General features: G+C 44.7%; 1 protein-coding gene across 2 annotated transcripts in view; it reads left to right on the plus strand.

Moving 5' to 3' along the window:
* Nucleotides 1–26,411, plus strand: part of DLGAP3 (DLG associated protein 3) — a 305,405-nt gene extending 278,994 nt beyond the window's left edge. For both annotated transcript variants that reach the window (XM_069971552.1, XM_069971553.1), the window contains exons 10-13: nt 16,102–16,529; nt 22,684–22,775; nt 24,024–24,167; nt 26,193–26,411. In XM_069971552.1, coding sequence (XP_069827653.1) covers nt 16,102–16,529; nt 22,684–22,775; nt 24,024–24,167; nt 26,193–26,411 — 883 coding nt within the window. The remainder of the gene's footprint in view (nt 1–16,101; nt 16,530–22,683; nt 22,776–24,023; nt 24,168–26,192) is intronic.
* The last annotated feature ends 649 nt before the right edge of the window (nt 26,412–27,060 follow it).

A 27,060-nucleotide genomic window follows, 5' to 3' on the forward strand; every position in this document is an offset into this window, starting at 1 on the left:
TGTGTCCCCCAGTCCTCCTAGTCTGTAAGCTCCTGTGTCCCCCCCAGTCCTCCTCTTAGTCTGTAAGATCCTGTGTCCCCCAGTCCTCCTAGTCTGTAAGCTCCTGTCCCCCCCAGTCCTCCTCCTAGTCTGTAAGCTCCTGTGTCCCCCCCCAGTCCTCCTAGTCTGTAAGCTCCTGTGTCCCCCAGTCCTCCTAGTCTGTAAGCTCCTGTGTCCCCCCAGTCCTCCTAGTCTGTAAGCTCCTGTGTCCCCCAGTCCTCCTAGTCTGTAAGCTCCTGTGTCCCCCCCAGTCCTCCTAGTCTGTAAGCTCCTGTGTCCCCCCCAGTCCTCCTAGTCTGTAAGCTCCTGTGTCCCCCCCAGTCCTCCTAGTCTGTAAGCTCCTGTGCCCCAGTCCTCCTAGTCTGTAAGCTCCTGTGTCCCCCCAGTCCTCCTAGTCTGTAAGCTCCTGTGTCCCCCCAGTCCTCCTAGTCTGTAAGCTCCTGTGTCCCCCCAGTCCTCCTAGTCTGTAAGCTCCTGTGTCCCCCCCAGTCCTCCTAGTCTGTAAGATCCTGTGTCCCCCCAGTCCTCCTCCTAGTCTGTAATCTCCTGTGTCCCCCCAGTCCTCCTAGTCTGTAAGCTCCTGTGCCCCCCAGTCCTCCTCCTAGTCTGTAATCTCCTGTGTCCCCCAGTCCTCCTAGTCTGTAAGCTCCTGTGTCCCCCAGTCCTCCTCCTAGTCTGTAAGCTCCTGTGTCCCCCCCAGTCCTCCTAGTCTGTAAGCTCCTGTGTCCCCCCAGTCCTCCTCCTAGTCTGTAAGCTCCTGTGTCCCCCCCAGTCCTCCTAGTCTGTAAGCTCCTGTGTCCCCCCAGTCCTCCTAGTCTGTAAGCTCCTGCCCCCCCCAGTCCTCCTAGTCTGTAAGATCCTGTGTCCCCCAGTCCTCCTCCTAGTCTGTAAGCTCCTGTGTCCCCCAGTCCTCCTCCTAGTCTGTAAGCTCCTATGTCCCCCCAGTCCTCCTAGTCTGTAAGCTCCTGTGTCCCCCAGTCCTCCTCCTAGTCTGTAAGCTCCTATGTCCCCCCAGTCCTCCTAGTCTGTAAGCTCCTGTGTCCCCCAGTCCTCCTCCTAGTCTGTAAGCTCCTGTGTCCCCCCAGTCCTCCTAGTCTGTAAGCTCCTGTGTCCCCCAGTCCTCCTAGTCTGTAAGCTCCTGTGTCCCCCCAGTCCTCCTAGTCTGTAAGCTCCTGTGCCCCTAGTCTGTAGGAGGACGACTGGGGGGACACAAGAGCTTACACACCCATACTCCCTACAGTGGGAACCTGTTATAGCCAGAAACTGTTCCAGTGGTGATATTAGGTGTGTACGTGCCCCCACTAGCTTCACTCTCCATTATTCATAAACCTTTAGAGGTATTGTACCTGACATAGGAATGCTCCCCGGCCATACTCCCTTTTTATAACTTGTCATAAAACCTGATGCACTGAGTATAATGCCCCAGTGATAATACCTGATAAATATAATTCAGTTAAGCTTTATAAGGAGAGGGGGCCCACTCTTGAGGTCTGTGCACTGGGCCCACCAGTGTATTAAAACGGCCCTGCCTGGGGCCTATGGTAAAGTTAATCTGCCCCTGCCGTTAGTGTACAAATAACTACCATTATTTGGCCACAAATGGCCAAAAAAAGACATTTTGATAACAGCCGTTATGGGAAGGAAAAAAATGGACGAAAAAACAGATGCAATTGTGTGCAATCCATTTGGACCTGTTTTTACATTGACTTCCATTATATAAAAAAGTTGCTTTTATTTCTTTTTTCTTTTTTTTTAGCGTACACAAAAACATGGTCGACCACGTTTTTCTGTATATTAAAAGTAACCATTTAAAAACAGATACATTAAACAGACTGCAAAAAGGCAGTGTGAACCCGGCCTTATTCCATAACTGAGTCTGTTTCTTGTACATCACTATGCTCTCTTAGTACATCTCTTTCTCCTTCAGAATTGTAATCCAAAAGACGACAACTCAGTACATGAGATTGACGATGATGATTATAGTTCCTTGTAAATATTGACATTTTTAATGGCTCTTACGAGAACGACCTTTTTTTTCTTTGGAAGTACAAGTACATTGCTGTTCCTTATGTGGCTATATTACATATCTCTTCTATGGTCTAGGGTCCCACACTCTTGTCACTTCGGCAGCAAGAGTAAAAGGCTATGTTATGAATAGAGTGTAGAAATAGTAAAATCTAATTTTAAGGTATTGATTCAGCTATCCTATGTGGAAAAAAACATCAGTACACAATTAGAAAATTGTTGTTGAAATGAGGTTAATGGCATAATACAGTAGATCCATAGTGACATAAAATATCATATGATAATAGACTCATATAATAATAGTACACAGCAAGGCATAATCACACAGAGAGCTAATCTGTACAAGGACATACTGAGCAATATAATGGTATTCCTCCAGAGGGAACAGTACACAGGGCTGTAATAAAAAGCTGTTCAATATGCCAAGATGCAGAGAAGAATAATTGTATGTAAGTGGATATAAAACCTGCAGTTATGTATCGCTGATATATCGCTCTAGAATATTAGACGAGGCAGACCATGGTAACAAATAAACCTATGAATGCTGAGGAGGAAAGTATCAGGTCTGTCTTATATCTAATATATTCACATACCGATGGCAGTATTACACAGTTTTCTAATTTAAAGGGAAACTAACAGCATGTATATGCATATATCTGTGCCGCAAGGTTCTTGTTGGTGATCACACAAACAGTGCATACTTACCTTCAGGCTGCTGTGTGATCTGACATCTTTATTTCACTCTGACAGAGTCACAGGAGTGGCTCTCTGGCAGTCAATCATTCTGCAGGAGGCAGATGGTGGAACATGAAGAGGGGACGGTAGCTGACAGTGTCCAAGACCCTCCCTGTGACACTGCCAGCCTATGATAAAGAACGTTTTTAATTTTAACAACAAACCAGATCACACAGCAGCGGTGAAAGTAAGTATACACTGCTTGTGTGATCAGCAACAGGAAACTGGCAACACAGATATATGTATATCTGTGCAGTCAGTTTCCCTTAAGACTAGCTTCGCAGCATACTGTATGTCACGCTGCGATTCCAGGTAATGTCAGCTTATAAGGGTTTACATATGCGCAGCAGATTTTTCACTCTTCTGCGAGTATGTAAACCCTTAACTCCCCATGCCTGGTAAATACCTGTCTGCACTCCGGCCTGCTTCTGTGGCTGCCGGCTTCCTGGTGTCTCGCTTAGCCAACCAGTGCACTGTTCAGCCACAGCAACCAATTGGCTGAGCGGAACGTCAGGGAGCCACAGTAGCAAGCCGGAGCATGGACAGGTAAAGTATTCACCAGGCAGCGGTGGCTTAAGGGGGAGCAGGTTTACATACTCAAAGCAGAACAAAAAATCCGCTGCAAGTATGTAAACCCATACAGACTGACAGTACCGGGAATCACGGTGGATTTCGATGTGGAACTCGCAGCGTGAAATCCGTTACGATTCTGTTGCGTGTGAAGGGACCCTTAAAGAGTAACATCCGTAAGAAAGAAGAAGAAAGAGTTGCACTCACCCTTACAGTCTTCATAGAAACTTTATTTCTTGCTCCATAAAAACACAAACATGGACAAAGTGTGGACTGTATGAGCTGATGGCACTGGGAGATAGTAACATCCTGTTTCACTGACGCTTTAACGGTCTGTCAGTATAAAGTGAAGTCAATTGCGCATCCAGGAGTTCCGTCCCCTGCTCTCTTTATAAGAGGACTACCCACTTGCAGGATATTTTCATGTCCTGCCATGGTCCCGATGTGATACTTACCCTTTAATGGATAAATAGAAAATATATTAGGAAATTAGAGTATGACCAGTGTTGTTACTTAAGCTGCATTTATACACATAATTGTTGTGATCCTTTTTTATAGTTTAACTATGATTATATGTTTTTTGTATATGTGAAAGTAAGACGTCCTCACCTTCCACAGCCCTTAGACCACTGTATTCAGAAATCACCTCAGGCTTCAGAATATGCATATAGCACAATACACAAAAACAATAGAAAAATTAGAGCAGAGAGTGGGAGGCGGATACAGATGGAGTTTTTCCACTCAGCAGGGGGAGCATAGCTTATACATCCCACCCGGAGGAGTTAGAGATATGATACCGAATATGATCATTACCGGAAAATAGAAAAGCTTTAAATCATTCACCAATATAACACAATTATAGGTTCACATTCTTCTCTATAGCGTTTGTGTTGGAAATATAGAACATAAAAAGTAGATTTTTTTTTATTGTGTATATAGCTCTAAAATAAGGATTAAAGGGGTTGTTCGCCAACATTTTTCTTTCTTTCAAATCAAGTGGTGCCAAAGATTTGTAATTTACTTCTATTAAATAATCTTGAGTCATCCAGTACTTATCAGCTGTTGTATGTCCTGCAAGAAGTGGTGTATTCTCTCCAGTCTGACACAGTGCTCATTGCTGCCACTGCTGTCTGTAACAGGAACTGTCCAGCGCAGCAGCAAATCCCTGTTCTTTAGACTGGAAAATAATACACCACTTCCTGTTGGACATACAGCAGCTGATAAGTACTGGAAGACTTGAGATTTTTTTATGGAAGTTAAAGAGAAATAACAAATCTCTGTCACTTTCTGGCACCAGCTGGTTTGAAAAAAAAAATTTGGTGACCAACCCCAAAGGGATAAAATATCAAAGCAGGTGTATCCTATACTAAACAGCAAAAAGAGAAAACACAAATTTAAATTACAGTTAGAAGGATGCATGTAGGGCAGGGCCGGGACAAAGAGTAGGCAGGGGTAGGCGATGGCCTAGGGCGCCAAACGTCAGGGGGCGCCATCTGGATGGGTAAGTAATTTATTTACCCATCCATCCTACCCCCGCTCGCCCCCTGCCTGTCTGCCGGCCCGCCCTGCACTGTAACTGTTACATACAGCAGCAGGAATAGAGTGTCCAGGAGGTGTAAAGGACCTTTGATGACATCATGCCCATGTGACCAGTGTGGGAGGAGCTATCTTCCTTTGCTAGGCTCTATGAGGCAGCTAGTTTCCTAGGCTGTTTATGAGGCAGTGAGGGCAGTGTATAAGATCAGCAGGAGGTAAGCCACACTGAGGGCACTGGTCAGCAGGGGGAGGGGTAGGGGGGGGGTGTGTGTGCATAGATATGAGATGTTCTGCAGGAGTGTGTGTGTGCATAGATATGAGATGTTCTGCAGGGGTGTGTGTGTGCATAGATATGAGATGTTCTGCAGGGGTGTGTGTGTGCATAGATATGAGATGTTCTGCAGGGGTGTGTGTGTGCATAGATATGAGATGTTCTGCAGGGGTGTGTGGGTGCATAGATATGAGATGTTCTGCAGGGGTGTGTGGGTGCATAAATATGAGATGTTCTGCAGGGGTGTGTGTGTGCATAGATATGAGATGTTCTGCAGGGGTGTGTGGGTGCATAAATATGAGATGTTCTGTAGGGGTGTGTGGGTGCGAGATATGAGATGTTCTGCAGGTCAGGGGTGTGTGGTTGCATAGATATGAGATGTTCTGCAGGTCAGGGGTGTGTGGGTGCATAGATGTGAGATGTTCTGCAGGTCAGGGGTGTGTGGGTGCATAGATGTGAGATGTTCTGCAGGTCAGGGGTGTGTGGGTGCATAGATATGAGATGTTCTGCAGGTCAGGGGTGTGTGGGTGCATAGATGTGAGATGTTCTGCAGGTCAGGGGTGTGTGGGTGCATAGATGTGAGATGTTCTGCAGGTCAGGGGTGTGTGGGTGCATAGATGTGAGATGTTCTGCAGGTCAGGGGTGTGTGGGTGCATAGATATGAGATGTTCTGCAGGTGTGTGTGTGTGTGTGTGTGTGTGCATAGATATTAGATGTTCTGCAGGGGGGGTGTGCATAGATATGAGATGTTCTGCAGGGGTGTGTGGGTGCATAAATATGAGATGTTTTGCAGGGGTGTGTGGGTGCATAAATATGAGATGTTCTGCAGGGGGGGGTGCATAGATATGAGATGTTCTGTAGGGGTGTGTGGGTGCATAGATATGAGATATTCTGCAGGGTCAGGGGTGTGTGGGTGCATAGATATGAGATGTTCTGCAGGTCAGGGGTGTGTGGGTGCATAGATGTGAGATGTTCTGCAGGTCAGGGGTGTGTGGGTGCATAGATGTGAGATGTTCTGCAGGTCAGGGGTGTGTGGGTGTATAGATATGAGATGTTCTGCAGGTCAGGGGTGTGTGGGTGCATAGATGTGAGATGTTCTGCAGGTCAGGGGTGTGTGGGTGCATAGATGTGAGATGTTCTGCAGGTCAGGGGTGTGTGGGTGCATAGATATGAGATGTTCTGCAGGTCAGGGGTGTGTGGGTGCATAGATGTGAGATGTTCTGCAGGTCAGGGGTGTGTGGGTGCATAGATATGAGATGTTCTGCAGGTCAGGGGTGTGTGGGTGCATAGATATGAGATGTTCTGCAGGTCAGGGGTGTGTGGGTGCATAGATATGAGATGTTCTGCAGGTCAGGGGTGTGTGGGTGCATAGATATGAGATGTTCTGCAGGTCAGGGGTGTGTGGGTGCATAGATGTGAGATGTTCTGCAGGTCAGGGGTGTGTGGGTGCATAGATATGAGATGTTCTGCAGGTCAGGGGTGTGTGGGTGCATAGATGTGAGATGTTCTGCAGGTCAGGGGTGTGTAGGTGCATATATATGAGATGTTCTGCAGGTCAGGGGTGTGTGGGTGCATAGATATGAGATGTTCTGCAGGGTCAGGGGTGTGTGGGTGGACTGTTATGTGATGCTCTGCAGGGTCAGGGGTGTGTTGGTGCACTGTTATGCGATGGGGAGAGCGGCCTCTTGTGACCGCAGGTAACTCTGCCACAAGAGTGCAGTGAAGAGAAGACGCATGGCCCAGGTGAGTATAAGTGGGTTTTTTTTGTCTGTTTTGGAGAATTACTGTTATATGGGAAGGGTTAGGGAGCACACAGGGGTCTATATATAACTGGAAGAGCACACAGGGGTCTATATATAACTGGAAGAGCACACAGGGGTCTATATATAACTGGAGGAGCACACAGGGGGTCTATGTATAACTGGAAGAGCACACAGGGGTCTATATATAACTGGAGGAGCACACAGGGGGTCTATGTATAACTGGGGGCAGCACACAGGGGGTCTATGTATAACTGGGGGCAGCACACAGGGGATTTATATATATATAACTGGGGGAGCACACGGGGTCTATATACTTCTGGGAGAGCACACAGGGGTTCTATATACTTCTGGGGAGCACACAGGGGGTCTATATACTTCTGGGGGAGCACACAGGAGATCTATATATTTATGGGGGAGCATTCAGGGGGTCTATATATTTCTGGGGGCAGCACACAGCAGTCTATACTATATTGGGGCTGCACAGAGGGGCTTTACTACAATACTGGGGCACAGGGACACCTTAAAACTATGGGGGCACAGAGGAGTGTAACTACTATATAGGGGTACAGAGGGGGCTAACTACTGTATGTGTTGGAGCCTAAAATGTTTCTCTGACAGATTCTGGAGAGAAGATTTACAGCCAGAAGACGACTTCTAGGTGGCCCAGGCTGGATGGAGGGAAAAAGAAAATGTGACAGATCGGAGAAGACGGCCCATGTGAGTCACTGGATGTAACTGCACAGTTATAGGGTTGTAGTGATAGGGGTCATGGTGTGGCGGTATTACGGAATGGTATCATTGGGGATATCTTTCTGTTCTGTTCAGTGCAGTTTTCATGTAATATGTAATCACTGTATGGTGGAAATAGTGTTATAAGGTAACTACTGTATGTATTGGGGCTCTTAATACAGTGTGGGGGTATATTCAGGGCATTATACTGTGCGAGGAGAACCAATTCTAATGTGGGGGGGGGGGGGGGGCGCCATTTGCCTTCTCTGCCTAGGGCACCAAAACTCCTTGTCCCGGCCCTGGTTCTGCAGGTCAGGGGTGTGTGGGTGCATAGATATGAGATGTTCTGCAGGTGTGTGTGTGTGTGTGTGTGTGTGTGCATAGATATTAGATGTTCTGCAGGGGGGGTGTGCATAGATATGAGATGTTCTGCAGGGGTGTGTGGGTGCATAAATATGAGATGTTTTGCAGGGGTGTGTGGGTGCATAAATATGAGATGTTCTGCAGGGGGGGGGGTGCATAGATATGAGATGTTCTGTAGGGGTGTGTGGGTGCATAGATATGAGATATTCTGCAGGGTCAGGGGTGTGTGGGTGCATAGATATGAGATGTTCTGCAGGTCAGGGGTGTGTGGGTGCATAGATGTGAGATGTTCTGCAGGTCAGGGGTGTGTGGGTGCATAGATGTGAGATGTTCTGCAGGTCAGGGGTGTGTGGGTGTATAGATATGAGATGTTCTGCAGGTCAGGGGTGTGTGGGTGCATAGATGTGAGATGTTCTGCAGGTCAGGGGTGTGTGGGTGCATAGATGTGAGATGTTCTGCAGGTCAGGGGTGTGTGGGTGCATAGATATGAGATGTTCTGCAGGTCAGGGGTGTGTGGGTGCATAGATGTGAGATGTTCTGCAGGTCAGGGGTGTGTGGGTGCATAGATATGAGATGTTCTGCAGGTCAGGGGTGTGTGGGTGCATAGATATGAGATGTTCTGCAGGTCAGGGGTGTGTGGGTGCATAGATATGAGATGTTCTGCAGGTCAGGGGTGTGTGGGTGCATAGATATGAGATGTTCTGCAGGTCAGGGGTGTGTGGGTGCATAGATGTGAGATGTTCTGCAGGTCAGGGGTGTGTGGGTGCATAGATATGAGATGTTCTGCAGGTCAGGGGTGTGTGGGTGCATAGATGTGAGATGTTCTGCAGGTCAGGGGTGTGTAGGTGCATATATATGAGATGTTCTGCAGGTCAGGGGTGTGTGGGTGCATAGATATGAGATGTTCTGCAGGGTCAGGGGTGTGTGGGTGGACTGTTATGTGATGCTCTGCAGGGTCAGGGGTGTGTTGGTGCACTGTTATGCGATGGGGAGAGCGGCCTCTTGTGACCGCAGGTAACTCTGCCACAAGAGTGCAGTGAAGAGAAGACGCATGGCCCAGGTGAGTATAAGTGGGTTTTTTTTGTCTGTTTTGGAGAATTACTGTTATATGGGAAGGGTTAGGGAGCACACAGGGGTCTATATATAACTGGAAGAGCACACAGGGGTCTATATATAACTGGAAGAGCACACAGGGGTCTATATATAACTGGAGGAGCACACAGGGGGTCTATGTATAACTGGAAGAGCACACAGGGGTCTATATATAACTGGAGGAGCACACAGGGGGTCTATGTATAACTGGGGGCAGCACACAGGGGGTCTATGTATAACTGGGGGCAGCACACAGGGGATTTATATATATATAACTGGGGGAGCACACGGGGTCTATATACTTCTGGGAGAGCACACAGGGGTTCTATATACTTCTGGGGAGCACACAGGGGGTCTATATACTTCTGGGGGAGCACACAGGAGATCTATATATTTATGGGGGAGCATTCAGGGGGTCTATATATTTCTGGGGGCAGCACACAGCAGTCTATACTATATTGGGGCTGCACAGAGGGGCTTTACTACAATACTGGGGCACAGGGACACCTTAAAACTATGGGGGCACAGAGGAGTGTAACTACTATATAGGGGTACAGAGGGGGCTAACTACTGTATGTGTTGGAGCCTAAAATGTTTCTCTGACAGATTCTGGAGAGAAGATTTACAGCCAGAAGACGACTTCTAGGTGGCCCAGGCTGGATGGAGGGAAAAAGAAAATGTGACAGATCGGAGAAGACGGCCCATGTGAGTCACTGGATGTAACTGCACAGTTATAGGGTTGTAGTGATAGGGGTCATGGTGTGGCGGTATTACGGAATGGTATCATTGGGGATATCTTTCTGTTCTGTTCAGTGCAGTTTTCATGTAATATGTAATCACTGTATGGTGGAAATAGTGTTATAAGGTAACTACTGTATGTATTGGGGCTCTTAATACAGTGTGGGGGTATATTCAGGGCATTATACTGTGCGAGGAGAACCAATTCTAATGTGGGGGGGGGGGGGGCGCCATTTGCCTTCTCTGCCTAGGGCACCAAAACTCCTTGTCCCGGCCCTGGTTCTGCAGGTCAGGGGTGTGTGGGTGCATAGATATGAGATGTTCTGCAGGTGTGTGTGTGTGTGTGTGTGTGTGTGTGTGCATAGATATTAGATGTTCTGCAGGGGGGGTGTGCATAGATATGAGATGTTCTGCAGGGGTGTGTGGGTGCATAAATATGAGATGTTTTGCAGGGGTGTGTGGGTGCATAAATATGAGATGTTCTGCAGGGGGGGGGGTGCATAGATATGAGATGTTCTGTAGGGGTGTGTGGGTGCATAGATATGAGATATTCTGCAGGGTCAGGGGTGTGTGGGTGCATAGATATGAGATGTTCTGCAGGTCAGGGGTGTGTGGGTGCATAGATGTGAGATGTTCTGCAGGTCAGGGGTGTGTGGGTGCATAGATGTGAGATGTTCTGCAGGTCAGGGGTGTGTGGGTGTATAGATATGAGATGTTCTGCAGGTCAGGGGTGTGTGGGTGCATAGATGTGAGATGTTCTGCAGGTCAGGGGTGTGTGGGTGCATAGATGTGAGATGTTCTGCAGGTCAGGGGTGTGTGGGTGCATAGATATGAGATGTTCTGCAGGTCAGGGGTGTGTGGGTGCATAGATGTGAGATGTTCTGCAGGTCAGGGGTGTGTGGGTGCATAGATATGAGATGTTCTGCAGGTCAGGGGTGTGTGGGTGCATAGATATGAGATGTTCTGCAGGTCAGGGGTGTGTGGGTGCATAGATATGAGATGTTCTGCAGGTCAGGGGTGTGTGGGTGCATAGATATGAGATGTTCTGCAGGTCAGGGGTGTGTGGGTGCATAGATGTGAGATGTTCTGCAGGTCAGGGGTGTGTGGGTGCATAGATATGAGATGTTCTGCAGGTCAGGGGTGTGTGGGTGCATAGATGTGAGATGTTCTGCAGGTCAGGGGTGTGTAGGTGCATATATATGAGATGTTCTGCAGGTCAGGGGTGTGTGGGTGCATAGATATGAGATGTTCTGCAGGGTCAGGGGTGTGTGGGTGGACTGTTATGTGATGCTCTGCAGGGTCAGGGGTGTGTTGGTGCACTGTTATGCGATGGGGAGAGCGGCCTCTTGTGACCGCAGGTAACTCTGCCACAAGAGTGCAGTGAAGAGAAGACGCATGGCCCAGGTGAGTATAAGTGGGTTTTTTTTTGTCTGTTTTGGAGAATTACTGTTATATGGGAAGGGTTAGGGAGCACACAGGGGTCTATATATAACTGGAAGAGCACACAGGGGTCTATATATAACTGGAAGAGCACACAGGGGTCTATATATAACTGGAAGAGCACACAGGGGTCTATATATAACTGGAAGAGCACACAGGGGTCTATATATAACTGGAGGAGCACACAGGGGGTCTATGTATAACTGGAAGAGCACACAGGGGTCTATATATAACTGGAGGAGCACACAGGGGGTCTATGTATAACTGGGGGCAGCACACAGGGGGTCTATGTATAACTGGGGGCAGCACCCAGGGGATTTATATATATATAACTGGGGGAGCACACGGGGTCTATATACTTCTGGGAGAGCACACAGGGGTTCTATATACTTCTGGGGAGCACACAGGGGGTCTATATACTTCTGGGGGAGCACACAGGAGATCTATATATTTATGGGGGAGCATTCAGGGGGTCTATATATTTCTGGGGGCAGCACACAGCAGTCTATACTATATTGGGGCTGCACAGAGGGGCTTTACTACAATACTGGGGCACAGGGACACCTTAAAACTATGGGGGCACAGAGGAGTGTAACTACTATATAGGGGTACAGAGGGGGCTAACTACTGTATGTGTTGGAGCCTAAAATGTTTCTCTGACAGATTCTGGAGAGAAGATTTACAGCCAGAAGACGACTTCTAGGTGGCCCAGGCTGGATGGAGGGAAAAAGAAAATGTGACAGATCGGAGAAGACGGCCCATGTGAGTCACTGGATGTAACTGCACAGTTATAGGGTTGTAGTGATAGGGGTCATGGTGTGGCGGTATTACGGAATGGTATCATTGGGGATATCTTTCTGTTCTGTTCAGTGCAGTTTTCATGTAATATGTAATCACTGTATGGTGGAAATAGTGTTATAAGGTAACTACTGTATGTATTGGGGCTCTTAATACAGTGTGGGGGTATATTCAGGGCATTATACTGTGCGAGGAGAACCAATTCTAATGTGGGGGGGGGGGGGCGCCATTTGCCTTCTCTGCCTAGGGCACCAAAACTCCTTGTCCCGGCCCTGATGTAGGGTGTCCAAAAATAATAGAACTCTAAGCTTATTAGCTAACGTTGGATCCATGTTACAGCATTTGATGGCTTTGCCGTCATTATTCCAGTTTTCGAGAGCCTGGTGGTAGACCACTACATTTTGGTTACAGTAGCGGGTTATGTCCCCTATACAGTATGCGAGATTGCGAGAGTGCTTATTATACCAGTCGAGCATTTTTCAATGCTTGAGTGCTTTACTCAAGTAAGATTTGAGCATCTTACCAAGTGCCCCCTGCTTGGCATAGCGTTGGTGCCTAATTAACCATTATATATTTTATCTCTCGAAGGGATGTTCAAATTAAATATTCAAAAATCCAAAAATATTCAAGACACATAAAAACTCCTGCAGTATGTTCCTGACATCCTGCCGGAGTTATAATGTGTCTTGCACAGCATCTTATAAAACCTAAGATGCTGTGCGGCTGCTAAAGTAAAAAAACAATAAAACAGCCATACTTACCTGTCCGTGCTCTCCTGATGCCCTCCGGCTCTTAACCCCGGCTCAGCCCACGCAACCAATCACAGTGCACAGTGCTTTTCCACAGCAGCCAGTAATTGGCTGAGCAGGCTGTTTATGAAGAGTGGACTGAAGCCGGCGTCTTCAAAGGGTATTGGGAAAAGCACTGACAGGTAAGTATAGCTGCTTTATTGTTGTTTTTTTATGGTAAAGATACTCTTAAACAATTTCAGTATCATGCTACTGTACTGAGGGAGCCGCCCGCCGAAAGACACTTGATCATTACTCTGGGAGGGGAACAGCAAATAATTGGGGGGGCACTATTGGGGAATGAACTACTATTTGGGACATTTCCTACTACATGGGGGAAATAATGAGGTAACTGATTTATTTCTGTGTTGCAGCATTTCCCACAATGGCTTCAAGGATATTTGTATTTGGGCTGGTGGGGCTGTGGTTCTATGCATCCCTGCAGATTACTAGCATATCTAGATGTATACAGTATGGGGGAGCTTTATGATGGCTGCAGACATGCCCCTTCTCCATGGCGTATGCCTGCCGTATTCCCAACTTGCTTGATGGACAGGCGGGGGAAGGGGGCAGCAAGGTGGGGAGGAGGTGTGGCCTCCTCCTGCGCCTGATTAATCATGATATACGCCCGGTCAAAGGCGTAAATCATGATGCAAATCTACACCTGCTGGAAGCGTCTGGCTAGCCGGATTTACTAAGAAGCTTGCGTCTTTGAGTAAATCTGGCCAGGAAAAAGGGGGTGAAGCTTTATTTAAAGTGTCACTTTCGTTACAAAAAGAGCCTGACTCTTTTTTTTTTTTTTTTTCCAATTGAGAGCGGGGAGAAGAAGCGCTGTAGCGCGTCTTCTCCACGCACGTTCTCCCAATCGGTACGAGTTTGAACACTCAGACCCGGACCGTTCAAAACTTTTGACATGTTTCTATGACATACAAAAAACAAAAAGTGCAACAGCAACCTACAGGTGCAAGTGAGAATGCTAGAGTAGGACCATGTCTCTAAGGACACCTTAACGTGGTGACATGGTACACTCTGATCAAATAGTTTGCTAAGATCTTCATTTTTTAACTATGGAGCAGGTGTGCGCCGGGGGCCGAGTATGTACGGTAAGCACTTGCACCTGTAGGTTGCTGTTGCTCTTTTTTTTTTTTTTTTTGTCTGTACTTAAGCCACATGCAGCATGCAACCCACAGTGTGAACAGAGGAATTGGGATGATGGCAATTTTTGCTTTTTTATGTCTCAAACGTCAAAAGTTTTTTTGTAACGACAGGGACTCTTTAAGACGGACATGCTTGTGTGCTATATGATAATATATGAAAAATTCCATGAAGTGCCACCACTCTGTGACTCATTTGGGGACATAATTTCCTGTGAGTGCTCTCACTTCTAGAGTGTCACAGAGTCGATACGTAACATCTAAGTGTGTAACCTGCAGCTGTTGATGATCATAAATATGCCCTGGGTATTGCTAACAGATGCACAATGTATAGTCACTTATGCAAAAATTAATTTCTACATGTTAATTTTATTTACTGACTGTGTGTGGTAATTGACAAGAAACCACTATAAATCATGCACCATATGTGGCACAAACCAGCAATGTATGCAAAATATTAACCTAAACAATAAAGGGCTACAAGCTGTTGCTGAATGGATTATGAGAGGGGAGCTAAGATGTAAGGAAATAAAGTCATTTATTTACACAGGATCTATTTTTTTTTTAAACATATTTTTATTGAAAACTTTTTCATATAACAGAATCTATTAAAACAATCAAATTCTAAATTAAAGGGGTATTCCACCCAAAATCATTATTACAGGATTCAATTCAATGCAGCAATCTTTAAATCTTTCTTATATAGTGTAATAACCGCCTCCATGACATTCCTCTGCTTTCTGATGTGACTCGCCCCCTCTAGATGCAAAAAATCTGCCGCAGGGCATCCATTCCGTCTCGCTCCTGCTCATACCAGCCTCCCAATGGAGATGTGGATCACGTGTGTACTGTGGTCACATGGTCACCTGTACCCACCCCCAGAGGTGAAAAAATAAAATTGTTATAGTAGTCATATTGTAATCATAACTATTTGGAAAAAAATTGACTGTTAAAAAAATGTGATTGTTAAAAAATAGTTCATTACGTAAACACTGCCCCCCCCCCAAAAAAAAATAAAATAAAATAAATACATTTTTTTAAAAATTGTTTTTACCCAATAAGCGATATTTTGGGGGTTTCTACACACATTTTATGGTAGATGGAAAGAAGCCATTACAAAGTACACCTGTTCCTGAAAAAAAAGTCCTCACATGGCCCTGTAGATGGAGAAATAAAACTGTTATATCTCTTAGAAGGCGAGGAGGAAAAAATGAAAAAGCAAAATTAAAAATTGCTGCGGTCCATAAGGGGTTACGCAAATGGTCAGATTTTTTTTTAGGGTTTTTCTATTCTTATAACCAGCCACTTCTAGTGTGGCGGGATGGTCGGGTTTTAGTTTTGTCCTGTGAAAAACCTTCCACATTTACTAAGGGCGTGTGCGCCACATTAAGGAATTTGATGCAAAAAAAACGGACACAAACGACAGCATAACAGCTTAAATTTTAAAGATAGATTATAGATTAAAGGGGTTGTCCAGCGAAAATCTTTTTCTTTCAGATCAACTTGTTTCAGAAAGTTATATAGATTTGTAATTTACTTCTACTTAAAAATCTCAAGTCTTCCAGTACTTATCAGCTGCTGTATGTCCTGCAGGAAATGTGTTTTGTGTTTTTCTTGTCAGTCTGACATAGTGCTCTCTGCTGCCATCTCTGGCCGACACAGGAAGAGATTTTCTATGGAGCTTTGCTGCTGCTCTGGACAGTTCCTGACATGGACAGAGGTGGCAGCAGAGAGCACTGTGTCAGACTGGAAAGAATACCCCACTTCCTGCAGGACATACAGCAGCTGATAATTACTGGAAGACTTGAGATTTTTAAATAGAAGTAAATTACAAATCTATATAACCAGTTGATTTGAAAGAAAAAGATTTTCACTGGACAACCCCTTTAATAACATGGGCCAGTGGGAATTCTGTACTGTAGCCAAGGTATGTACAATATATTTCACAATAGTAAGGCTATAGGCGGTTTCTGTAAAATAAAAATTTAATTTTTATTTTTTATTTTTTACACCTATAGCATTCTCTCATTTCTTTTACAATGATCTTTTCCTTAACACAGGAGGTCAAGGTTTAAGCGTTCTAACAGCGTGACTGCCGGAGTTCAGGCCGACTTGGAGCTGGAAGGTTTCCCTGGATTGACTGTTCCCACAGAAGACAAAGGCCTGCAGTTTGGACGCTCATTTCAGCGGCACTCCTCTGAGCCCTCAGACACCAGCCAACAGTACTCAGTGTATAAGACAGTTCACACGCAAGGTCAGTGGGCGTACCGAGAGGACTATCAGATGCAGTATGATACTGGGGAGGAGCCTCGTCAGGAGTCCTGGATGGACAGAGGCACCCGGAGCCTCCCAGACTCGGGCAGAGCATCTCCGTGTCACAGGGATGGAGAATGGTTCATTAAGATGTTGCAGGCAGAAGTGGAAAGGATGGAAGCATGGTGTCAGCAGATGGAGAGAGAGGCGGAAGAATATGATCTACCAGAAGAAAGTAAGTCGAATATTGTTACTATGAATAAATAGATTAATAATAATTTATAGTCATTGCCAAACAAGAAAAAAGATTTGTGATGTACCTCTATTTAAAAGTTTCCAGTGTTCCAGTACTTATCAGCTGCTGTATGTCCTGCAGTAAGTAGTGTATTCTTTCCAGTCTGACACAGTGCTCTCAGCTCTTGAGTCTGGGAAAACATTGATACAGCCTAGGGCCTATGGCTGTATCCATGTTTTCCAAGACCCCCATGCAGCTGCCTTCAGCTTTTACAACCACCGATAATTAAATGCCAAGCGGTTTTACCGAAGCATGCTCATCATGCCTGATAGATAAATAGGTTTTGAAGAGAAAGAGAGAGAGTGCTAGGGAGCATACCCTTTGTAATCTGTATGGTCCTGCTACCACAAACCAGTGCCAGAACAGTGCCAGTAGGGTTCCCATATAAGCTGGGCCATAACTCTGTGCAGTTTCTGACTGCAATCCCCTCCTATTTCCCAGTGGAGCTAAGGAAAAATACTCAATAAGCGAAATCATTAAAATATTGAGCCGGCATGAGCTCATACTGATGTATAAAACACAGCAATCACTGAGCTCAAGGAGATCAGCGAAAAAAAGTCCAGTGGAGCACTCAATCAAGAGCCACCATTGATACATTGCCCCCTGAAAAATTTGAATATGCAAAAACAGGGTCTGTGGAGTCTCAGTTACGAGTCTCAAAACACGGGAATAGCCAGGAAGGAAACCTGTTGCCAAGGGGGTGACCCCTGTGGGGAGATCACCGACCACCCTGATAGATAGCCCCTTAAGTCCCACTCGGTTGCAGGACACAAATAGGGAAATACCAGGGAGACCCCTTTTGCATCAAAGTCTAACTAAGTTGCAAGTATTGCGACATGACTAAAGGTGTGCTACACAACCTGACAAAACCCAACAAAAAACAGACAAACCCATCATTTTTGTCCAAAAACCCACCAACTGGGCGTGTCATGGAAAAGTTGTGGGTGTGTCATGGGTGTGTCCTTTAAAACAACCTACAGGTTTATTAACCCCTTAAAGCGACTCTATCACTGAACCTGCTGATATGAGCTAGTCGCTGTTTATCTCAGGATTCCCGGTCTGTAATGCATATTCCTGTGGGGTCCGGTATATGGTAGATTTCTGCTAATTGATGATGTGCTAATTAGCGGGTTCGGAGCATTTGGGGCATTCCCCATGCTCCCGTAGCGCCCGCTCAGCCCGCCTAGCCTGCCCCCTCCCGGCCCGCCCTTATGCATATCCATATATGCATAGTTAGGCCGGTTGTTACAAGATGCTTCCTGCACATGCGCTGTAACAGGCGGCTTAGCTATGCAAATATGAATATGCAAAAAGGGCGGGCCGGGAGGGGGCAGGCTAGGCTTGCATGGGCAACGCCCCAAATGCTCCTAACCCGCTAATTAGCATAGCAGTAATTAGCATAAAAGTACCGTATACCGGACCCCACAGGAATATGAATTACAGACCAGGAATCCTGAGGTAAACAGCGACTGGCTCATATCAGCAGGTTCACTTGCTGCTTTAAGGGCCCATGTAGTGCCGGTACTCCAATAGGCCTCAGCCAGTTCCTCACTGTTAATGAAGAGCTACCATTAACCCGCGGTTGCAGCTACACTTCTGTCACTGTCCGATCAGGACCCCCGCAGGGGCATCCGTCCAGGCATCCATCCATAGACAGCTGTTTCAAAGGATTGCCCCCCATCGGTGTGGAGTAGGATTCTGGCTATCAGGGGCCAATGAATAGTAGACCAGCAAAACACAGGAGGGCTATCTGGCTATTCCTGTGTTTTTAGACTCGTAACGGAGGCTCCATGGACCCTGTTTTTGCATATTCTTATACTGATGTATCCAGCCAAATTCCATTGCCTTTTCTTCATTAATGCTCCCCTTCATTAACGCCCCCCAAGCTTCATTAACGCTCCCCGAGCCTCATACCCCTTGTATTACTGTCATTATCTTGCACGCTTTTCTATCATCCACCAAGTCACTACAATATAAGGTAATGTTATATGTCAGGGAATCCCCCCTCCTGGATACCTCTGATGGAGGAGACACCGTGTGCAAAGCGGCCACCAGTACATAATGTATAAATATGTAGCCTATTAATATTGTATGAACATGGTGTAAGTAATGTGGTTATGCCTGAGTGCATGCCTGTATGAAGGCTGTGTGCGTAGGTATAGCTACAGTATGTCCTATATGTCTGTATACAGGTGGTAAATGCACAAGGAACCCGTTCAAATTTTTTGCATTGGGCCCAGAACTTCCCGACTTTGTTTAATCTCAGTATATAAGCCCTATTTTATGCACATGAGCCCTGATAGTATGAGGCCACTTATGGTTTTTACCTCTGTGAATGTTAACTTCATAGCTATATAGTTCAAAGCAAACATATCCAGCTGGCGTTAAATGTCCCCTCCGGCAGTGAGCTGTTTCCATCAGCGGGATATCACTTTAAAATGTATGTAAAAAGCATTTACTCAGTCAATGGACGCTCGGCAGTTTTATAGCAGCAGATTTTTTTATACTTTGGAGAAGCAAAGGGTTTACCTGTTAGAGATGATGTCATTGTAGCATATAGTATCTATACATGTTTTATATATTCTGATAAAAGCTTGGATTGTGAGGCAGTATGGCCACAGCAGGGAACCTGTAATGAGTCTCATACGCTGATGGTAATATACTCCCCCAACCCCCATGTGCATTGCCATATGGTGCCTTGGTATTGCATCCGGAGTAGAGATAAGTGAACCGGGTTCTGGTTCGAGTCCATCCGAACCCGAATGTTCGGCATTTGATTAGCGGGGGCTGCTGAACTTGGATAAAGATCTAAGGTTGTCTGGAAAACATGAATACAGCCAATGACTATATCCATGTTTTCCACATAGCCTTAGGGCTTTATCCAACTTCAGCAGCCACTGCTAATCAAATGCCGAAAGTTCTGGTTCGGATGGACTCGAGCATGCTCGAGGTTCGCTCATCTCTAATTCGGAGATACTCTCACCCCAAAGCAATATATCTATGCAGCCAAGTATATATTTCTATATATTCTTTATCTTCCAAGGAAGGGGGCAGTCATGGGTGAACTACCAACATTAGGGATATTTTTTTTTACGGGGGGGGGGGGGGGGGTGTTAACTACCACAGGGACTACCTACAGGGGGATACCTACATATGGGGGACTGCTTTCAGAGGGGATCATCTACATGGGGGATATACTGTACTGAGAGCCAACTACCACAGGGAACACATACAGTTGGATACCTACATGGGGGTGGGTCTACATATAGGGGAATGACCTACATGGGTATATGCTTTAGTGTGGGGGCAAACAATCCCCTATGATATTACTTCTTACTGGGGGGACTGTTGGTAGGGTTGCTGCATGATTATACTATCTACTGGAAGCCTATTGACACAGAGAGGCTACTATATGGATGCACAGAGGGGGCCTAAGTACTATTTGGAAGTACAGAGAAGACTTAACTACTATATAGGTGCATGGAGGAGACCTAGCTACTATATAGGGTGGGGGCACAAAGGTGGCCTAAGTACTATATTAGGGCACATAGGGGACCTTTGGGGGGCACATAAGAGCTTAACTACTACATGGGGCACTGAGGAGACCTAACTACTATAAGGGGGCACAAAAGTGGCCTAGCCATTATTTAAGGACACATAGGGAGGCCTTTTGGGGGGCACAAAGAGCTTAACTACTATATGAGGGCACACAGTAGACCTAACTACTATATGGGTGCACAAAGGTGGGCAAACCAATATTTAAGGGCACATAGGGGGCCTTTTGGGGGGCACAGAAGGGATTAACTACTATATGTGGACAAAGGGGACAAAGTTACTATATGTTCTGGAGCGAGAAACCTAAAATGTTACTCAGATTCAGCAGAGAAGAGTAATGGCTGGCTTTCTATGGTTTACCTAGGGCAGCAGAGTGTCTCAATTCACCTCTGTCTACAGATACGGAAATCAAACAATATATTGTGGGTCCCTTGCCGGTCTACACTTCCTGGTCCCTTGTAGTATAATTTGCAAAAATTAACATTTCAGTTCTACTCTTTAAACCCTCATCAGGGGTTATTCACTGGCAAAAAAAAAATAAAAATAAAATCATACTCACTATACTGACCTCCCTCTGCTCCCGTTCCTGCCGGTCTCTACTTCCTGATCTGTCTCCGCCTGGATCTTTGCTGTAGTCAGTTACTGGCTGAAGGGGTTACTGCTGGGGCCATATACTGTACATATTCCTGGTATTTCTTTTTTCTGTAACTACCTATATGTTTGCACTTGTCAGAGTACGATTAGTGGACTGCCCCTCACCCTGTAATGAATGAATGTTACAATACTGGAGCAGATATACTATAAGAATGAAGCCAAGGCATTCTTACTGAAGGGAGACTCCATAGACTATTTCTTAGCTGGATAATACCTGGGAGAGCTTGATGTTTGTGCTTACACATGATGCATTTTTATGTGACGATCAGTGAGTTGTACGTTGGGGAGTCCTGTCACTTCAGCTGATAATTTGTTTTTATCACGTTGAGAAGAAAATGAATAATTGATGCTAATTCTTCTTCAGTACTTCTGATACGGTATAATACACTGCTCACATGAATGTCATTTAGTCACTCCATTACTACCGACTGTTTGAACTTATTATACAGTCACATTTTTGGATATGATACTAACTTTAGGTTTTTGGATCATTAATTCATTAGATCAACGCAGCTAATGTGGCAGCTGTAACATATTCATATAGTTATACCATATGGCTATGCAGGGCCGGCGTCAGCACAAGGCTTACCTGGGCAAGTGCCGGGGCCCACAGCATTTCTAGGGGCCTAGAGAGGAAAAGGAGCCCGGTTTTCTGATGTTCAGCCCCCTCACTGTAGTGCAGGGTGAGAACTGAACATCAGAAGACACAGGAGACAGAGCAGGATCTGCACAGAGAGAGAAAAGGGATAAGGACCTTATCACATGACCTAAAGGTCCTCTACCTTACAGTGTGGAGAGCAGCCCAACAGAGAGGAAGAGGAAGAAGACTGAGCTGTAACTGCTGTGTGTCTGAGTGTGTCGCTGTCAGTCAGTCAGTGTCTATGTCAATAAAGTATGTTAGTGGTGTCTCACGTTATCGTGCATTGTGTGTAAATGAGGGGCCCGCTGAGGCTCTGTCGCCTGCAAAAACCTGGAGCCGGTCCGGTGGCTATGTTCCTACAATGTCCTTTTTTTTTTTTTTGGCCGTCCAAACAACAGCCATTATTTCATAATTGCGTCCGTCATTTGCACTTATTTGTAAGTATTTTAAAAAATAACAGTCGTTATTTGGACTTAAACAGCCAAATAATAGACGCTGTGAGAAGGTAGCCTATAGCTTTAAGGGGCTTTACCTATAATCAGAACTTAGGTTACAGGACAGATTATGTTCACACACTGTCAAAATGACAGCCGATTATTTAATCACAATGACCATTAGTATATGAATAACGGCCATTATTTGCCAATAAATGTGCAATAAATAAGTGTGCACAGAGCCTTAAAGTGTCTGACTGGATGAGGTCCGACTGCTAAGACGCCCATAGTCATGACAGCGGGGGTCTAGTGTCCCCCATTTAAATGGAGCCATATTAAAGCATGTGCACTGTCAATTCATTCAAATAGGGGGATATGGTACCTCTGTTTCTTTGATCAGTGGGGGTCCTAAAATCTTCCAGTACTTATCAGCTGCAGCATGTCCTGAAGGAAGTGGTATATTCTTTCCAGTCTGACACTGTACACTCTGCTGCCACCTCTGTCCATGTCAGGAACTGTCCAGAGCAGTAGCAAATCCTCATAGAAATCCTCTCCTGCTCTGGACAGTTCCTGACATGGACAGGGGTGGCAGCAGAGAGCACTGAGTCAGACTAGAAAGAAAACATCACTTCCTTCAGGATATACAGCAGCTGATAAGTACTGGAGGACTGGAGATTTTTTAAAACAAATGTAAATTACAAATCTATGTAACTTTCTAACACCAGTTGATTTGAAAAAAATCACCAGAGGTCCCCTTTAAACTTGAATGTATTTTTGTGGTCTGAATGTGTAAACTTTGCATATATTACAGTTCTGGAGAAGATCCGTAGTGCAGTAGGCAGCTCCCAACTCTTAATGTCTCAGAAAGTCCAACAGTTTTTCAGACTTTGTCAGCAGAACATGGTAAGTGGTTACTTTCTACAACTGAATATGTATAGAACCTATAACCCCTCCCCCTTCCCTGTATCCATCCCCTCCTTGGTTGAACTTGATGGACATGTGTCTTTTTTCAACCGTATTGACCATATGTAACTATGAATAATAGTAATAAAAATATATAAAAAAAAAAGTCATTACAGTCAATTTAAAGGGCATGTTTTTTTTCTGATTAGATCCATATAACAAAACATGTTCTTTTCTAATTTTTTTTTTCATTTTTTAAATTGCAATTTTTCCATACATTTACATTTACATACAGTATGATGGGAGCCTCAATCTTGCTTGATCGCCTAGCAAAAGGAGGGGGGTGAGGCTGAGCAGTGAGCTTAACCATTGTCTCCTATATGAAGTGGTGCCAGCTTTCACTGTAAGGCTATGTTCACACAACGTATGTTTTACATAAATTACGGCCGTTATTGCAATTTTCAAAAACGGACATGATTTATGCAAAACATATGTTGCATTTGAATAAATGGAATCCTGTCCGGAGCATATACACATAGAATATATTCCGGCCAGGATTCCATCCGGCTGCATGAAAAACTGACATGTCACGTTTTTGCAGCCTCTATTCAATGAATAGCGGCCGCTTAGACATGTCAGTTCACACAATGGAGCGTGCGGCTCTGGCCACACGCTCCATTGTGTGCAGTGGAGAATTGGGATGCAGGTGCACACGGATGTGCCCGCATCCCAATTCATCAAAAATGTAGATCATCCAGCCAGTACTGCAGTAACGGCCAGGAAGATCTTCTCTGACACCAGCCGTTCTGTGATCAGGCTAGGTAACAGAACGGCCGGTGTCTTACGCCATGTGAACATAGACTATCCCATCTGTAAAATGTAACTTTCCAGCAGCCTCCTGCTTATCAAAACAGACAGAACAGAAAGTTTCAGCTTGATAATGGGCCAAGTGGCCAGACTAAAGACTGCAAGATTTCAGAATTATTTTATAATATAGATGGTAAAATGGGAAATTAGAAAAAATATTACCCAAAAATTCTTAAAAAATATGTTTAAAATAAAAAACTTGATTAAGATACAGTAAGTAGATAAGTTTATTAGTGGTGCCATTTGCATGCTATCTGAGTTAATAGGTGCACTGGGGGAGGGACCACTGGTCGGCCTGTCCCATCTAATGAATATCAGCATAGTGGGCCAAGGTCTGTAATAATATATTGTTAACTTAATATGATTGACTTTGTTTTTTAGGATCCCACCTCATTTCCCCTACCCACTTCTCAAGACTTGGCTGGTTTCTGGGACCTACTTCAGCTATCCTTTGAGGATGTGGGGATGAAATTTGCAGAACTTCAACAGCTGAAAGACAATGGATGGAAATTATTGGAATGCAAGGTAGGTCGCCATTTAATAAAGCTGTGTTCCCATGTAGCATGAAGCAGGTTTTTTTTTAAATCAGACCAGGGTTTTGTTCTAAAGAAGAATCATCTGATTAGCTTTATGTCCCTGGTATTTTTTATATCCTGATTAGTGATGAGCGAACATGTTCGTAAATGTTCGTATGTTCTTACGAACATGACGCTAATTGTTCGTTTGATTTGTTTGAGGATCGGAATTGGTATAATGGTCATTTTTGAACAGATTTGAACTTCCGAACGTAATTTATGCTTTGCACCTGATATTCTGTACGCATGTGTGTAGACCAAAACATACTGTATGCTTCTACTGCACGTTCGTTATTTGTTCATGAATGTTCGGTGAACATGAACCAATCACGATAATTTTTTTTATGTTCCTGTTCGGCATCCGAACCGAAGATCAGGATGTTCGCTTATCACTAATCCTGATATCTTTGATGGATAATGGTAAAAATCTATGGGTACTGGTAGCCTCCTGAAATTTCGTGCGGCCGTATACTGTGTGTACATACTCCGGCCAGGATTCCATTTATTTCAATACAATGTATGTTTTGCATAAATCACGGCCGTTGTTGCAAATTGCAACAACGGCCGTGATTTATGCTAAACGTACAATGTGTGAACGTGGCCTAAAGGTGTATATAATTACAACTAAGGCCCGGTTCACACTGAGGTTTTGCAGTCCGTTTAACGTATCCGTTTTTAAATGGTTACTTTTAACATTCACAAAAACATGGTCAACCACGTTTTTCTGTGCGCTAAGAAAAAGAAAGAAAACCATCCGTTTTGATCCTTTTTTTATTTTTTTATAGTGAAAGTCAATGAAAAAGGGATCCAAATGGATTGCACACAATTAAATTTGTTTTTTAATGTGTTTTTTATCCCTTTTCTTTTTTTCAAAAACGGGATTGCAAAAACACAGTGTGAACCCAGCCTTAGATGTACTTTTATGTCACTAGAGCGTATAATAGTTTACGTTTTAACTTAATTTTATTAAAGGGAAAATAACAGCAGGTTAGAAGAATCTATGTACTGATATGTGCTGATCTCTGTCTGCTGCACCATTTTGTGCAAGATGACTTTTTTTTTATTCATATGCTGGTTAAGCAATTTGGTGCAGTGGGGGCAGTAATTTACCCCTTGGGGCACCAATGATGTTGTAATGACTTCTCCTCATGAATATTCATTAGCTGCTCTGCAGTGACTTAATTCAAGGCCGGTTACTGGTGCACCAAGGGGTAAAGTACAGCCCCAGTAGCGCACTTATTAGCCTATACTACACGAAATTGGCGCATCAGACAGGGATTGTATACAATATACAACAAAAGTCCATACCGCTCAACCATAAACATGCTAAATGCTTGAGTGGTCACATTACCTCAATCTTTAGGTTGCAGCAATATGCATGGAGCTGCCTGGGAACAGCCAGGTAAAACAAAAAAAAGTTTAACATTATATCGATTATTTTAGTAAATGATTGTGATAAATGTATTATTTTAAGGGCTATTTCACTCAGGTAAAATACATATTAAATCAGCCCCCCTCCTGGAGATTAACTTACATGTCATTACCTTTTCTGACTACTTCCCCCAGTTCTGCTGAAGACACAGAAAACTGTGCATGAGCTGTTCAATCCTCCTTTTCCCCCTTCCTTTCCGAAGGGTCTGTCTCTGCATAATTCAGGAGAGTTAATCTAAGGTCAAGTTACTTGTGACCTTACTGTGATTAATCCTCCCGAAAGAAACACCCGGACAGGGACACTATTTACATGAGCCGTCTCGAAAGGGAGGGGGGAGGTGGGGGAGAAAGAAAGAACAGCTCATACACAGTTTTCTGTGTCTTCAGACAGTTTTCAGACAGAAAAGGTAATAACACGTATAACATGGAAAAAATTGTTGGTCTCCAGGAAGGGGGATGATTTAACATGTATTTTACCTGAGTGGATTTTAGCCTTTAAATAGTATTGTATTTTTGTCTCCTAAATATATTCTACAATCTGTAGGAGGAGAAGAAGGTTCCTCCTCCCATACCAAAGAAGCCACTCCGTCAGAAGGTGCATCCTGTCAAAGATCGTTCTTTGGATTCGGTTGACCGTCAACGGCAAGAGGCCAGGAAGAGGCTATTGGCAGCTAAACGGGCTGCCTCTTACCGGCATAACTCTGCCACAGAGAGTGCCGACAGCATAGAGATTTACATACCCGAAGCCCAGACTCGACTGTGAAGAGGACAATGTACACAAACCTTTTGTATGCGCTGTATATAATAATATACATATATACATAGAAAATATTTAGAGATTATTATTAAGAAAAAAAATGCTGAAAAAATGACCACAGCTGTGTAATTTTGGGGAGGCCCCTCTAACCCAATGATACTATCCCTTCATCGAAATTCCTCCCCTTCAAAGGGCAGAGCTAGTTAACCAATCAGTGCTGTCTCCATTGCAGAGGCCGGGGAGAATTGCTTACACCTCCGGCCTCCTTCCCACCCCCCCTCTACCCTTAAACTCATATGTAGCTTAAAAAAATGGCATGCTGCATTGTGTAGCAGTACTGAGTATGACCACAAGGAAACACTGTGTCAAAGTCTATTTGTAGCTCCTTTTAGAGCTATATTTTAATGCAGCCTGAGGAAGAGGCATTGAACGCCTGGAAGAAACCAAACTATTAGAGATATTTTCAATAATTTTTATTTGTATTGAAAAAATCTTATTTTTTAGATCCGAGGAAATACTCTGTATTGACCTGCAATGCGGTGCGTTGAGTTTGTGCTAGGTGGTGTTTCATTGCTAAGTGAGCCTGCTATGTACCGGTCCATGCATGTTTAGGAATACAGGTCGCTCACTACTGTTGGGAATACAAAAAAAAAAA

Source organism: Dendropsophus ebraccatus, chromosome 5, assembly GCF_027789765.1.
Source record: "Dendropsophus ebraccatus isolate aDenEbr1 chromosome 5, aDenEbr1.pat, whole genome shotgun sequence".
NCBI lineage: Eukaryota > Metazoa > Chordata > Amphibia > Anura > Hylidae > Dendropsophus > Dendropsophus ebraccatus.